At 44.3% G+C, this 16052-nt stretch overlaps 1 protein-coding gene across 1 annotated transcript; it reads left to right on the top strand.

Moving 5' to 3' along the window:
* The first annotated feature begins 7002 nt into the window (after positions 1 to 7002).
* Positions 7003 to 15603, top strand: LOC135516979 (uncharacterized). The gene is made up of 4 exons (XM_064941030.1): positions 7003 to 7100; positions 7438 to 7812; positions 7957 to 8504; positions 15587 to 15603. The coding sequence occupies exons 1-4, from the start codon at positions 7003 to 7005 to the stop codon at positions 15601 to 15603; spliced, it is 1038 nt and encodes a 345-aa protein (XP_064797102.1).
* The last annotated feature ends 449 nt before the right edge of the window (positions 15604 to 16052 follow it).

Below are 16052 nucleotides of genomic sequence, written 5' to 3'. Positions count from 1 at the left end.
CAGTCCCTGGAGCTCTGTTTAAACTGACCTGAGACAGAGACAGGCCCCTGGAGCTCTGTTTAAACTGACCTGAGACAGAGACAGGCCCCTGGAGCTCTGTTTAAACTGACCTGAGACAGAGACAGGCCCCAGGAGCTCTGTTTAAACTGACCTGAGACAGAGACAGGCCCCTGGAGCTCTGTTTAAACTGACCTGAGACAGAGACAGGCCCCTGGAGCTCTGTTTAAACTGACCTGAGACAGAGACAGGCCCCAGGAGCTCTGTTTAAACTGACCTGAGACAGAGACAGGCCCCTGGAGCTCTGTTTAAACTGACCTGAGACAGAGACAGGCCCCTGGAGCTCTGTTTAAACTGACCTGAGACAGAGACAGGCCCCAGGAGCTCTGTTTAAACTGACCTGAGACAGAGACAGGCCCCTGGAGCTCTGTTTAAACTGACCTGAGACAGAGACAGGCCTCTGGAGCTCTGTTTAAACTGACCTGAGACAGAGACAGGCCCCAGGAGCTCTGTTTAAACTGACCTGAGACAGAGACAGGCCCCAGGAGCTCTGTTTAAACTGACCTGAGACAGAGACAGGCCCCAGGAGCTCTGTTTAAACTGACCTGAGACAGAGACAGGCCCCTGGAGCTCTGTTTAAACTGACCTGAGACAGAGACAGGCCCCAGGAGCTCTGTTTAAACTGACCTGAGACAGGCCTCTGGAGCTCTGTTTAAACTGACCTGAGACAGAGACAGGCCCCAGGAGCTCTGTTTAAACTGACCTGAGACAGAGACAGGCCCTGGAGCTCTGTTTAAACTGACCTGAGACAGAGACAGGCCCCAGGAGCTCTGTTTAAACTGACCTGAGACAGAGACAGGCCCCTGGAGCTCTGTTTAAACTGACCTGAGACAGAGACAGGCCCCAGGAGCTCTGTTTAAACTGACCTGAGACAGGCCCCTGGAGCTCTGTTTAAACTGACCTGAGACAGAGACAGGCCCCTGGAGCTCTGTTTAAACTGACCTGAGACAGGCCCCTGGAGCTCTGTTTAAACTGACCTGAGACAGAGACAGGCCCCTGGAGCTCTGTTTAAACTGACCTGAGACAGAGACAGGCCCCAGGAGCTCTGTTTAAACTGACCTGAGACAGAGACAGGCCCCAGGAGCTCTGTTTAAACTGACCTGAGACAGAGACAGGCCTCTGGAGCTCTGTTTAAACTGACCTGAGACAGAGACAGGCCCCAGGAGCTCTGTGTAAACTGACCTGAGACAGAGACAGGCCCCAGGAGCTCTGTTTAAACTGACCTGAGACAGAGACAGGCCCCAGGAGCTCTGTTTAAACTGACCTGAGACAGAGACAGGCCCCTGGAGCTCTGTTTAAACTGACCTGAGACAGAGACAGGCCCCAGGAGCTCTGTTTAAACTGACCTGAGACAGGCCTCTGGAGCTCTGTTTAAACTGACCTGAGACAGAGACAGGCCCCAGGAGCTCTGTTTAAACTGACCTGAGACAGAGACAGGCCCCTGGAGCTCTGTTTAAACTGACCTGAGACAGAGACAGGCCCCAGGAGCTCTGTTTAAACTGACCTGAGACAGAGACAGGCCCCTGGAGCTCTGTTTAAACTGACCTGAGACAGAGACAGGCCCCAGGAGCTCTGTTTAAACTGACCTGAGACAGGCCCCTGGAGCTCTGTTTAAACTGACCTGAGACAGAGACAGGCCCCTGGAGCTCTGTTTAAACTGACCTGAGACAGGCCCCTGGAGCTCTGTTTAAACTGACCTGAGACAGAGACAGGCCCCTGGAGCTCTGTTTAAACTGACCTGAGACAGAGACAGGCCCCAGGAGCTCTGTTTAAACTGACCTGAGACAGAGACAGGCCCCAGGAGCTCTGTTTAAACTGACCTGAGACAGAGACAGGCCTCTGGAGCTCTGTTTAAACTGACCTGAGACAGAGACAGGCCCCTGGAGCTCTGTTTAAACTGACCTGAGACAGAGACAGGCCCCTGGAGCTCTGTTTAAACTGACCTGAGACAGAGACAGGCCCCTGGAGCTCTGTCTAAACTGACCTGAGACAGAGACAGGCCCCAGGAGCTCTGTTTAAACTGACCTGAGACAGAGACAGGCCCCTGGAGCTCTGTTTAAACTGACCTGAGACAGAGACAGGCCCCAGGAGCTCTGTTTAAACTGACCTGAGACAGAGACAGGCCCCAGGAGCTCTGTTTAAACTGACCTGAGACAGAGACAGGCCCCTGGAGCTCTGTTTAAACTGACCAGAGACAGAGACAGGCCCCTGGAGCTCTGTTTAAACTGACCTGAGACAGAGACAGGCCCCAGGAGCTCTGTTTAAACTGACCTGAGACAGAGACAGGCCCCAGGAGCTCTGTTTAAACTGACCTGAGACAGAGACAGGCCCCTGGAGCTCTGTTTAAACTGACCAGAGACAGAGACAGGCCCCTGGAGCTCTGTTTAAACTGACCTGAGACAGAGACAGGCCCTAGGAGCTCTGTTTAAACTGACCTGAGACAGAGACAGGCCCCTGGAGCTCTGTTTAAACTGACCTGAGACAGAGACAGGCCTCTGGAGCTCTGTTTAAACTGACCTGAGACAGAGACAGGCCCCTGGAGCTCTGTTTAAACTGACCTGAGACAGAGACAGGCCCCTGGAGCTCTGTTTAAACTGACCTGAGACAGAGACAGGCCCCTGGAGCTCTGTTTAAACTGACCTCCTCTGTCTTTCAGTATGAGTTATTATTTTAGTTTTAAGAATAATAAGGGCAGCAGGCACGTTCATTAAGACACTCTATCTAGATAAATGTCTACCAGGAGAAACTTCAGCATGATATTAAATATTTTATATTAAAATATTGAAATTCAGTTTTTCATCTGTGGAAAACAGCCCGTCTCCATCAGCATGTGAAGCTTCCGTTTCCTTCCGTTCCCTTCACCTCAGGCATTCCATTTCCTTCCTGTTTCTCTGGTCTTCACCTCAGGCGTTCCATTTCCTTCCTGTTTCTCTGGTCTTCACCTCAGGCGTTCCATTTCCTTCCTGTTTCTCTGGTCTTCACCTCAGGCGTTCCATTTCCTTCCTGTTTCTCTGGTCTTCACCTCAGGCGTTCCATTTCCTTCCTGTTTCTCTGGTCTTCACCTCAGGCGTTCCATTTCCTTCCTGTTTCTCTGGTCTTCACCTCAGGCGTTCCATTTCCTTCCTGTTTCTCTGTTCTTCTCCTCAGGCGTTCCATTTCCTTCCTGTTTCTCTGGTCTTCACCTCAGGCGTTCCATTTCCTTCCTGTTTCTCTGGTCTTCACCTCAGGCGTTCCATTTCCTTCCTGTTTCTCTGGTCTTCACCTCAGGCGTTCCATTTCCTTCCTGTTTCTCTGGTCTTCTCCTCAGGCGTTCCATTTGCTTCCTGTTTCTCTGTTCTTCTCCTCAGGCGTTCCATTTCCTTCCTGTTTCTCTGGTCTTCACCTCAGGCATTCCATTTCCTTCCTGTTTCTCCACCTCAGGCATTCCATTTCCTTCCTGTTTCTCTCGTCTTCACCTCAGGCGTTCCATTTCCTTCCTGTTTCTCTCGTCTCCACCTCAGGCGTTCCATTTCCTTCCTGTTTCTCTGGTCTTCACCTCAGGCGTTCCATTTCCTTCCTGTTTCTCTCGTCTTCACCTCAGGCATTCCATTTCCTTCCTGTTTCTCTGGTCTTCACCTCAGGCGTTCCATTTCCTTCCTGTTTCTCTGGTCTTCACCTCAGGCGTTCCATTTGCTTCCTTGCTCCCCGATCGTTCTCCCCCCCCCCCCCCCCTGCTCTGATTGGCGGTTTGGGTGAGGCACTGTGCGTAGCACTGCTCTTGACCAAAGCCCTATGGGCCCTGGTAGTGCACTAGGCTATATAGGGAGCAGGGTGCCATTTGGGAAGTAGTCTCTATCTCAAGTGTTGGTGCTCTGTGGCGTGTCGTAGCCTCTATCTCAGGTGTTGGTGCTCTGGGGCGTGTCGTAGTCTCTATCTCAGGTGTTGGTGCTCTGTGGCGTGTCGTAGTCTCTATCTCAAGTGTTGGTGCTCTGGGACATGTCGTAGTCTCTATCTCAGGTGTTGGTGCTCTGGGGCGTGTCGTAGTCTCTATCTCAGGTGTTGGTGCTCTGTGGTGTGTCGTAGTCTCTATCTCAGGTGTTGGTGCTCTGGGGCGTGTCGTAGTCTCTATCTCAGGTGTTGGTGCTCTGTGGTGTGTCGTAGTCTCTATCTCAGGTGTTGGTGCTCTGGGGCGTGTCGTAGTCTCTATCTCAGGTGTTGGTGCTCTGTGGTGTGTCGTAGTCTCTATCTCAGGTGTTGGTGCTCTGGGGCGTGTCGTAGTCTCTATCTCAGGTGTCGGTGCTCTGTGGTGTGTCGTAGTCTCTATCTCAGGTGTTGGTGCTCTGGGGCGTGTCGTAGCCTCTATCTCAGGTATTGGTGCTCTGGGGCGTGTCGTAGCCTCTATCTCAGGTATTGGTGCTCTGGGGCGTGTCGTAGCCTCTATCTCAGGTGTTGGTGCTCTGGGGCGTGTCGTAGTCTCTATCTCAGGTGTTGGTGCTCTGTGGCGTGTCGTAGTCTCTATCTCAGGTGTTGGTGCTCTGGGGCGTGTCGTAGTCTCTATCTCAGGTGTGTGTCGTAGTCTCTATCTCAGGTGTTGGTGCTCTGGGGCGTGTCGTAGCCTCTATCTCAGGTGTTGGTGCTCTGGGACGTGTCGTAGTCTCTGTCTCAGGTGTTGGTGCTCTGTCTCAGGACAATCTATGGAACCAGCTATAGAGCCATCTATGTTGTGATTTGTGTCAAATCAAAGACAGAAAAAGTCTTAAATAAATAATTTCTAAGGTTTTTGTGTTTTTCATTATTATTTATTTTAAATACAATTCTCAAGTATTTTCCTCTTCCTACATCACTTGAACGTTGTTTTAGGGAGTAATTAGCGATCGTATATGTGGGCAATAACAGAGCTGTAGTCTGTAGTCCCCCCCCACCCCCCAAAAAAAAACATTTTAATTAGCAAAACCTGAACTATGGTTTCATTAGTATGATCGACATGAGTCAATTGTTTAGGGGATCGACTACAATATATGGGATCATTTGGGTTCATGTAAATGAACGGATCACCCCTCTCCATTCACACTAATAAATCATCCGGATTTATTTATTTGTAAATCCAGAACACATTATGAACATCCTGTGCTGCTTCTATTCATTCCATGTCCAGGATTTTCTTCAAATAAAAACGACATCCGTATTCATAACGCTGTTGCATTGCGTTTCCCTACGTCCTTAATAAAAACTACATCCGTATTCATAACGCTGTTGCATTGCGTTTCCCTACGTCCTTAATAAAAACTACATCCGTATTCATAACGCTGTTGCATTGCGTTCCCTACGTCCTTAATAAAAACTACATCCGTATTCATAACGCTGTTGCATTGCATAGCGCTGTTGCATTGCGTTTCCCTACGTCCTTAATAAAAACTACATCCGTATTCATAACGCTGTTGCATTGCGTTTCCCTACGTCCTTAATAAAAACTACATCCGTATTCATAACGCTGTTGCATTGCGTTTCCCTACGTCCTTAATAAAAACTACATCCGTATTCATAACGCTGTTGCATTGCGTTTCCCTACGTCCTTAATAAAAACTACATCCGTATTCATAGCGCTGTTGCATTGCGTTTCCCTACGTCCTTAATAAAAACTACAGAGACCCAGAGACCCACATTGTGAGATAAGACGTGCGGTATTGTGTGGATGTTTTGGAGTCTGGTTCATCCTATATGAGTACGGAGGGAGGTGAATATCAGGTGCATATCAGTGGTGGCTAGTGGGAGGGGTTATAGGAGGACGGGTTCATTGAAATGTCTGGAATGGAATGAATGTATCATATCAAACATGTGCTTTCCATATGTCTGATGTGCTCATTACCATCCAGTGAGCACTTCCTCCTATAGCTTCTCCCACCAGCCTCCTCTGGTGCACATCGCGTTATAATCTTTGGTAGTATAGCACTTTATCACCGCCTGCTGGTCAAAGAAAATACCAATCTGTAGTGTATTATATTATATTAACCGCTAGAGGGAAGCAGACACCATTAAATCACAGAGAGACCCGTCAGCACCTCGCCACATATTGACAAGGAACCGCCAGCTGCGTCATAGTAGCCCGGAAGTAAAACCGCACCGGGAGTCAGATTTGAAATGGTGTATATTGAATACATGTAGCAGGTTGTTTTTGTTGTTGTTGTTGCGGTGAAGTAAAATGATGTTGTTGCTCACCAGTGTTCTCTAAAGAAGAAACAACGATACAATGGAGTCTAACAACATTGCTTACAAACTGCACATATGTGATGTTTGTTTCTCTATAGAAGCACTGGTCCTATAACATTTTTATTCCAGGTTTCATATCATATTTATGGGCATTTCGGATGGTCTGCTCCTCCTATAATAGTAACGCCAAACCAGGGTCACTATAAGATTGAAATGGGGGAAACTATGAAATAGCTCCCAATGTCGTCTGATGTATATATTTAATTGTATTAAATGAATGGTGGCCACAACCCTTCCCGAAAGTACATTTAAATCGTGTTTAAATGCGATTTTATCCACGTCTTCAAATGTATTCCATTTCAAATTTGGCTTCCAGTGTGGTTTAACTTTCTGGGTTGTAGTGACGCATCTGGCAATACCTTCTCTGCATGTTCCCAAGCTCATAGTGCTTTCTGGAAAACTGGGAACTCGGAAACATACGACGTACAATCGTGACGTCAGTGATTTCCCGATTTAGAATTGGACGACGGTTTGAAAAGAGTTTCACTTGTTGTCGGATATTTTTTTTTCTCCCCGAGTTCCCATTTTGTCGTGAACGTTGGAATTCGGAGATTACCGAGTTCCCAGTTGATTTGAACGCGGCATCAAGTACAAACCCTCCGATGTGACGTCACCAATACGAGGCGTCCAACTTTTTTCATGGCCATGCAAACTAACACGAGTTGGCAACACTCAAATGTGTCACTTTTGTGAAGCCACATGGTTTATGTCCCGTTGAAGTGTGTTTCCCCTCCCAGTTTCCGAAGAATTGGCTCTTTTGACGAAGACGTGTCGCGTTCAAGCCACAGTGACTTTTCGTAAGTTTTCAGAATTTCAACTGGTGAGTCTGGATTTTAGTTTTCTCCGACCGAGCTAACATTAGCACGCTCTTTTCATTTGAACATTTGTCAACAATCAAAACACAGGTAACTAAAGTTATTTTATTTCCATGATAACTCACAATTTTGAGTAACGTTATTGATTTCTAAAAATCAATAACATCTGGCTACTTGCTAACGGTACTAGCTGGCTGGCTAACTAAATACTGCAAACGTTAGCCAGCTATGCTTATTATGTCCGTTTAACGAACACGTCGTTGCAAGCCGCTCTGTTCAGTATGTGATATGAGTAAGTTAGAGCATAGTTAGTTAACAGGTTGAGTAGTGGAGACACATTCACATGGGTAAATAACAGGCTGAGTAGTGGAGACACATGGGTAAATAACAGGCTGAGTAGTGGAGACACATGGGTAAATAACAGGCTGAGTAGTGGAGACACATGGGTAAATAACAGGCTGAGTAGTGGAGACACATGGGTAAATAACAGGCTGAGTAGTGGAGACACATGGGTAAATAACAGGTTGAGTAGTGGAGACACATGGGTAAATAACAGGCTGAGTAGTGGAGACACATGGGTAAATAACAGGCTGAGTAGTGGAGACACATTCACATGGGTAAATAACAGGCTGAGTAGTGGAGACACATGGGTAAATAACAGGCTGAGTAGTGGAGACACATGGGTAAATAACAGGTTCAGTAGTGGAGACACATGGGTAAATAACAGGCTGAGTAGTGGAGACACATTCACATGGGTAAATAACAGGCTGAGTAGTGGAGACACATTCACATGGGTAAATAACAGGTTGAGTAGTGGAGACACATGGGTAAATAACAGGCTGAGTAGTGGAGACACATGGGTAAATAACAGGTTGAGTAGTGGAGACACATGGGTAAATAACAGGTTGAGTAGTGGAGACACATGGGTAAATAACAGGTTGAGTAGTGGAGACACATGGGTAAATAACAGGTTGAGTAGTGGAGACACATTCACATGGGTAAATAACAGGTTGAGTAGTGGAGACACATGGGTAAATAACAGGCTGAGTAGTGGAGACACATGGGTAAATAACAGGCTGAGTAGTGGAGACACATTCACATGGGTAAATAACAGGCTGAGTAGTGGAGACACATGGGTAAATAACAGGTTGAGTAGTGGAGACACATGGGTAAATAACAGGCTGAGTAGTGGAGACACATGGGTAAATAACAGGTTGAGTAGTGGAGACACATGGGTAAATAACAGGTTGAGTAGTGGAGACACATGGGTAAATAACAGGTTGAGTTGTGGAGACACATGGGTAAATAACAGGTTGAGTAGTGGAGACACATGGGTAAATAACAGGCTGAGTAGTGGAGACACATGGGTAAATAACAGGCTGAGTAGTGGAGACATTCACATGGGTAAATAACAGGTTGAGTAGTGGAGACACATGGGTAAATAACAGGTTGAGTAGTGGAGACACATGGGTAAATAACAGGTTGAGTAGTGGAGACACATGGGTAAATAACAGGCTGAGTAGTGGAGACACATTCACATGGGTAAATAACAGGCTGAGTAGTGGAGACACATGGGTAAATAACAGGCTGAGTAGTGGAGACACATGGGTAAATAACAGGTTGAGTAGTGGAGACACATGGGTAAATAACAGGCTGAGTAGTGGAGACACATTCACATGGGTAAATAACAGGCTGAGTAGTGGAGACTCATTCACATGGGTAAATAACAGGCTGAGTAGTGGAGACACATGGGTAAATAACAGGTTGAGTAGTGGAGACACATGGGTAAATAACAGGCTGAGTAGTGGAGACACATGGGTAAATAACAGGTTGAGTAGTGGAGACACATGGGTAAATAACAGGCTGAGTAGTGGAGACACATTCACATGGGTAAATAACAGGTTGAGTAGTGGAGACACATGGGTAAATAACAGGTTGAGTAGTGGAGACATGGGTAAATAACAGGCTGAGTAGTGGAGACACATGGGTAAAGTGGAGAACAGGCTGAGTAGTGGAGACACATGGGTAAATAACAGGCTGAGTAGTGGAGACACATGGGTAAATAACAGGTTGAGTAGTGGAGACACATTCACATGGGTAAATAACAGAGACACATGGGTAAATGAGTAGTGAGAGACACATGGGTAAATAACAGGCTGAGTAGTGGAGACACATGGGTAAATAACAGGTTGAGTAGTGGAGACACATGGGTAAATAACAGGCTGAGTAGTGGAGACACATGGGTAAATAACAGGCTGAGTAGTGGAGACACATGGGTAAATAACAGGTTGAGTAGTGGAGACACATGGGTAAATAACAGGCTGAGTAGTGGAGACACATGGGTAAATAACAGGCTGAGTAGTGGAGACACATTGGTAAATAACAGGCTGAGTAGTGGAGACACATGGGTAACAAGAGGGGTAACGTGCATACTTTCTGTATGAACAAGTACACAGAAACGTGCGTCTCTGTGCACGTAAGCACATGCACACATAAGCATGCACACACACATGCACATTGGAACAAGCATGTAAGAACATAAATGCTTATGAACACACACACACTTCCCTTCATCCCCACCAACACACACCATAATTCATCACACTACTCTCCCGGGCAGCTCTATGTGAGGGTCACCTCACCTTCCATTCTTTGGGATATTCTTCATTTCCCCCATTACCTTAGGTTTTAGCTAACCTCTGACACCCAGCGTCTGTCCTTCACAGATGATTGACAGTGCTGCCGTAGTAGCAAGACTGTAAACCCCCAGCGTTCTCTCATGGGTCTGCATATTCTATATTCCAATAACAGTATAATCACATTCCAAACAATGACCATGTATCTATGCCTCAATAACCCCTATTCCAAAATACCATAAGATTTGCTCATACATTTGTAGCCATACAGACTGCACTGAAGGAATAGGAATCATATCATACTTTTCAATTGCTCAGACAATACAAATTCACATCAGGGACAAGGTTGAGGAGTTTATAATTGACATGTGAACACCATGTGAACACAACACCGTCAACATCTGAGAAAATGGGATTGATCAGAAGGATTCGATTTTGATGGTGTTGTGTTCACATGGTGTTCACATGTCAATTATAAACTCCTCAACCTTGTCCCTGATGTTAATTTGTATTGTCTGAGCAATTGAAAAGTATGATATGAATCCCATTCCTTCAGTGCAGTCTGTATTGTGTCCAAATAGCACCCTCTTCCCTATGGGCCCTGTCAAACTTAGTGCACTGCATATGGAATGGGGTGCCATTTGGGACAACGCTTCTGAGAGTGATGTAGATTAGTTCCTGCCACAACATTCACCTCTCATCTCCGCACCTGCCCAAACTGAGGTCATATCACTGCCAGTAAGACCAGAAAATCATGTTATGACAGGTTTCTACAGAAACCCAGTGGGAATTCAAGGCCTTGGGCGCTTCATGGACTTATCAAATTCATAAAAAGACAATATCAGTGTTCAAATTCGATAATGGTAGAGCAGCTAGACTGATGACACTGACTGCATGGCACACACAGGCAGACAGAACAGATAGAAGCCACCAGGGCCTAAAAGCAAACTAATATGAGCCTTTTAGCATGAGCTAATAAGTAGACTCTAGTGAACAGACAGTGATAACATGACATCAGATCCAGTTTGCATCCCAAATTGCACCTTATTCCCTATGAAGTGCACTACTTTTGACTAGGGCCCATAGGGAAATATGATGCCTTTTGGGTGGCATCCCCAGTCTGTGGCTGGGAGGGTGGGATAGTGTTTGCAGGCCAGGGCACTGCAGTCTGATTATGAGGTAGTAACATGCCAGATACAAACTGTTGCATGCAGAAAGAGACAGCGAGATAGAGGGATACAGATACAGAGATGAAGAGAGAGAGAAACATCAACGTCTGATCAGATGGCTTAGTATAGCACCTCTAGCTGTGGGCCAACCAATGGCGCCCAGATTGACTACATTACCAATATAACTCAGGGACTTAATGTGATGTACTGAGCCACGCATGCCAATCAATTTTTTCTTGCTCGATTGTTGTAACTGCCAGCCCCCTACCTTACCGTCGCCCACCCCTAACTCTATTACACAATTAATGACCCAGCATGGTGTTAACATGGGAGAGCACTGCCCACACTAAACACTTAATTACTGCACCTACCTTAATTTACTAGGCAGTGACTCTCCTCTATATTCTCTATCTACTGTGGACTCTTTCATTTAATTTTTCTCTCTGCTACCACATTTGGTTCCTTATAAGTTGTGGGAATGTACACTTTTGTTTTTCCATTGGTGCTGTGAATCGAAATCCATACATTTCCTGACCGGTAAAACTGAATATTTTAGGTTAGAGGGAGGTTTGGAGAATGTTTTACTATGGTTCCCTGAAAATTTTCCTGGGAGGTTTTAATGACGTTCTGAGAAATTCTATATTATTTGAAAATAATTAAATACAATTTTGAGACCGTGCTTCAATAAGACTTTTAATAACTCTGCTAGATTAGTAAGGTTTAACTGTTTTGAACTCAAAGCACAGACATCACGTTGCATTCTTTTAAATCATTTGGGCTCCCAAGTGGCACAGCAGTCTACATCTCAGCGCTACAGACCCTGGTGTGATTATAGGCTGTATCACAACCGGCAGTGATTGGGAGTCCATAGGGCGGCACACAATTGGCCCAGCGTCATCCAGGTTAGGGTTTGGCCGGGGTAGGCCGTCATTGTAAATAAGAATTTGTTCTTAATTGACTTGCCTGGTAAAATAAATTCAGATATTTTTCAGAGCTGATCTGATTGGACAAAATACCAATTAGTGAAGAGAATATCGGAATTGAGCTGCCTGTGTAAACGCAGCCATGGAAATTAATTTGTTGAGCCTGTTAAGGCTCGGGACAATACTGCCCCCTTTGGATGAATTGCGTGCCCATAGTAAACTGGAAGAAAATCTGTCCAAAATTGCTATTATATGCATATAATAATTATTATTGAATAGAAAACACTCTAAAAAAGCTTCTAAAACAGTTTGAATTATGTCTGTATGTATAGCAGAACTCAAAGGGCAGCCAATCTCCCAAACTATTTTTCTCATCAGGAAAGTTGGGCCAACTTTGACGTCATCGCCCCCACCCTTCCCAACCAGCTATGGATCTGGGATCAGTTTCTATGTCTTCCGCAAGATGTCTTCTATCATTTGAGTGTGTAATTGTGCAATCCTGCTAGCTTTGACCTTTTGGCAGGCAAAATACTGGGTGTCGTGAGAAAATAGATGCGCGTTCTGGCGCGAATTGTACACGGTCATTCCTTCGTTCCAGATTGTCTGAGAGGAGTTGCTTTTCGCCGGTCGAATCGCCAATTGTTTTGTACGTTAATAACATCCTAAAGCTTGATTCTGCACTTAGTTTGACCAGTTTAGTCGACATATAATATGTAATTTTGAAGTTTTGATGCGCAACCCCTTGAGACCACAAGTCATTTTGGATGCATTTCAGCTGGAATTTGTCGCATTTGCTAACACAAAGACACACGACTTTAAACCAAACACTATTTTGGGTAAGTATGACTCCTTCCACTACATTCTGATCAAAGACCATCAAAGGTAAGGGAATATTTATGTTGTAATTTTGTGTTTCTGTTGACTCCAACATAGTGGAGAAATATTGCTTACGTCTGAGCACTGTCTCAGATTATTGAATAGCTAACTATTTCTGTAACAAAGCGATTGCATTAAGAAGCAGTGTATCTTTCTAACTATATGTAGAAAATGTATATTTAGTCAAAGTTTGATGTGTATTGCTGTTATCTGGCGTTATCTGGCGGAGTTATCTATAATTTCTCCGGTCATTTTGTAGCATTGTTTGAACATGGCGTCAATGTAAACAGAGATTTATGGATATAAATTGCATATTATTGAAAAAAAACATAAATGTACTGTGTAACATGTCCTATTACTGTCATCTGATGAAGATTTTCAAAAGGTTAGTAAATTATTTTTCTTTTAATCCTGCGTTTGTGATTGCATCTTTTGTTTGACAAAATGGCTACATAACGTCTGTGTCTTTGTGGTGGTTTGATATACATATGTGCTATGTTTTCACCTTAAAGCATTTTAGAAATCTGACTCACTGGGTAGATGAACAAGGTGTTTATCTTTCATTTGAGCTATTGGACTTGTTAATGTGTGGAGGTTAAATATTTCTAAGAATATCTTTGCATTCTGTGCGCCACTTTGAGTTGAGGGGGTGGGGGGGGGGGGTGCCCTTGGGGAGCGTTGTAACGTGAACACGTTAGGCATTAATCATGCAAACACATGCATTTTTTTATTGTAGCAGAGTGTCAGTGATATTCAAACCTATGATCTTTTATTCTCTATCCATGGAATTAGTCCACTGCGCCATCAGGATGGAGCAAGCATGCCATGTTTTTTTAAACAAAGCTGTTAAGTTTCGTCTATTTAAACAGACCCCAATTCCAAGGAAACAAGCACTCATTAAACCCTCTTGAAACTCTGGGGGCGCAATTTCATTTTTGGATGAAAAACGTTCCCGTTTTAAACAAGATATTTTGTCACAAAAAGATGCTCGACTATGCATATAATTGATAGCTTTGGAAAGAAAACACTGAATTTTCCAGAACTGCAAAGATATTGTCTGTGGGTGCCCTAAAACAGGAGCTACAGGCAAAACCAAGATGAAACGGCAACCAGGAAATGAGCAGGATTTTTGAGGCTCTGTTTTCCATTGTCTCCTTATATGGCTGTGAATGCGACAGGAATGAGCCTGCCCCATCTATCGTTTCCCCAAGGTGTCTGCAGCATTGTGACGTATTTGTAGGCATATCATTGGAAGATTGACCATAAGAGACTACATTTTCCATGTGTCCGCCCGGTGTCCTCCGTCGAAATTGGTGCGTCATTTTCAGCTGCTGGTATTTTTCCATGGGATTCTGAGGGGAAAGCAGGCTTCCACGAACGGCATATCAATGAAGAGATATGTGAAAAAACACCTTGAGGATTGATTCTAAACAACGTTTGCCATGTTTCGGTCGATATTATGGAGATAATTCGGTGACTGACTGTTTTGGTGACTGAATTTTCGGTTCGATAGCCAAATGTGATGTACAAAACGGAGCGATTTCTCCTACACAAAGATTCTTTCAGGAAAAACTGAACATTTGCTATGTAACTGAGAGTCTCCTCATTGAAAACATCCGAAGCTCTTCATGTCACGGTTTTCATATGGTGAAGGAGAGTCGGACCGAACTGCAGCGTGTCTATTGTGATCCATGTTTAATAAAACAAACGTAACACGAATCAATACAAAACACTACAAAACAAATAAACGAAAATGAAAACCGAAACAACTAACACAGCACAAGGACATCAAGACACTAAGGACAATCACCCACGGCAAACTCAAAGAATATGGCTGCCTAAATATGGTTCCCAATCAGAGACAACGATAAGCACCTGCCTCTGATTGAGAACCACTCCAGACAGCCTTAGACTTTGCTAGATAACCCCACTAGCTACAATCCCAAATACATACACACCAAAACCCCAAGACAAAACACACCACAATACAAAAACTCCATGCCACACCCTGGCCTGACCCAATACATGAAGAAAAACACAAAATACTTAGACCAGGGCGTGACACTTCAAAGGTAAATGATTTTATTTATTTGGTTATCTGGTTTTTGTGAAAATGTTGCGTGCTAAATGCTACGCAAAATGCTAAACTAGCTTGCAATACTCTTACACAAATGCTTGATTTGCTATGGTTCAAAAGTATATTTTGAAAATCTGAGATGACAGTGTTGTTAAGAAAAGGCTAGGCTTGAGGGCAGGCATATTATTTTCATTTCATTTGCGATTTTCAGAAATCGTTAACGTTGCGTTATGCTAATGAGCCTGAGGCTGTATTCACGATCCCGGATCCGGGATGGGTAGTATCAGATCAGGTGTGTCCAATTAGTGGGCGCGGCCAACACACTTAACAAGATAGAAGACAGAGAGAGTTTTGTTGAGGCCGAGAACGGAATGTGCCTTCAGAAAGTATTCACAACCCTTGACTTTTTCAACATTTTGTTTTGTTACAGCCTGCATTTAAAATTGGTTAAATTTAGATGTTGTGTCACTGATCTACACTCAATACCCCATAATGTCAAAGTGGAATTAAGTTTTTAGAAACGTAATTAAAAATAAAAAGCTGAAATATCTTGAGTCAATAAGTATTTTGGGGGTAGGCCGTCATAGTAAATAAGAATTTGTTCTTAACGGACTTGCCTTGTTAAATAAAGGTTATATAAAACATTTTTTTAACTATGCTGCACGATTCCCAGAAAGTTGTATGCAAAATAACCATAGGACAACCATGCTCTCACCAAGCTCTAAGAAACATATGGTTCTCAGAATGTTATGTGCTCGATGGGTTCTCTCTCCCCTCTCCTTTACAGGACACAAAGTGAAATAAAACAAAACAAACTTGCACAAAATTATGTTTTTCTGACTTCTATCAAACAATGCAAGGACAATCTAGACACTGTAATGCAAGGGTTTTTATGGGAAGCCAGGAGTTCATTATTGAGGTTGACTGATCATCCCTTAAACAAATTCCACACGTGTGCAAGGTTTATTTTCTAGTTCCTGTAGGTGGCTTCCTTCTCAATTTGCTAGCTTTGCTGCTTTGTTTTGTCTTTAGCATCACACAACCAGAACAAACACATCACAATTAAAACAACCAGCTTCATCCTAACAGTAAACACATTCAGAAGTACATCAACTTGAGAGAAGAATCAGCCATGTTTGTTTCATATTCAAAGAGAAAGTTCGTACTGATTTGGAGTTGCAGAGTGGAGCGTTGCACTACTGACAAGTCGGCTTGCCTGAGGTCCTTCTTCTGTGCCCTGAATAATCTGAGTG

Source organism: Oncorhynchus masou, chromosome 28, assembly GCF_036934945.1.
Source record: "Oncorhynchus masou masou isolate Uvic2021 chromosome 28, UVic_Omas_1.1, whole genome shotgun sequence".
NCBI classification, from domain to species: Eukaryota; Metazoa; Chordata; class Actinopteri; order Salmoniformes; family Salmonidae; genus Oncorhynchus; species Oncorhynchus masou.
Note: the sequence above shows the minus strand (reverse complement) of the source record. Positions and strands in the feature narration are given on the sequence as shown.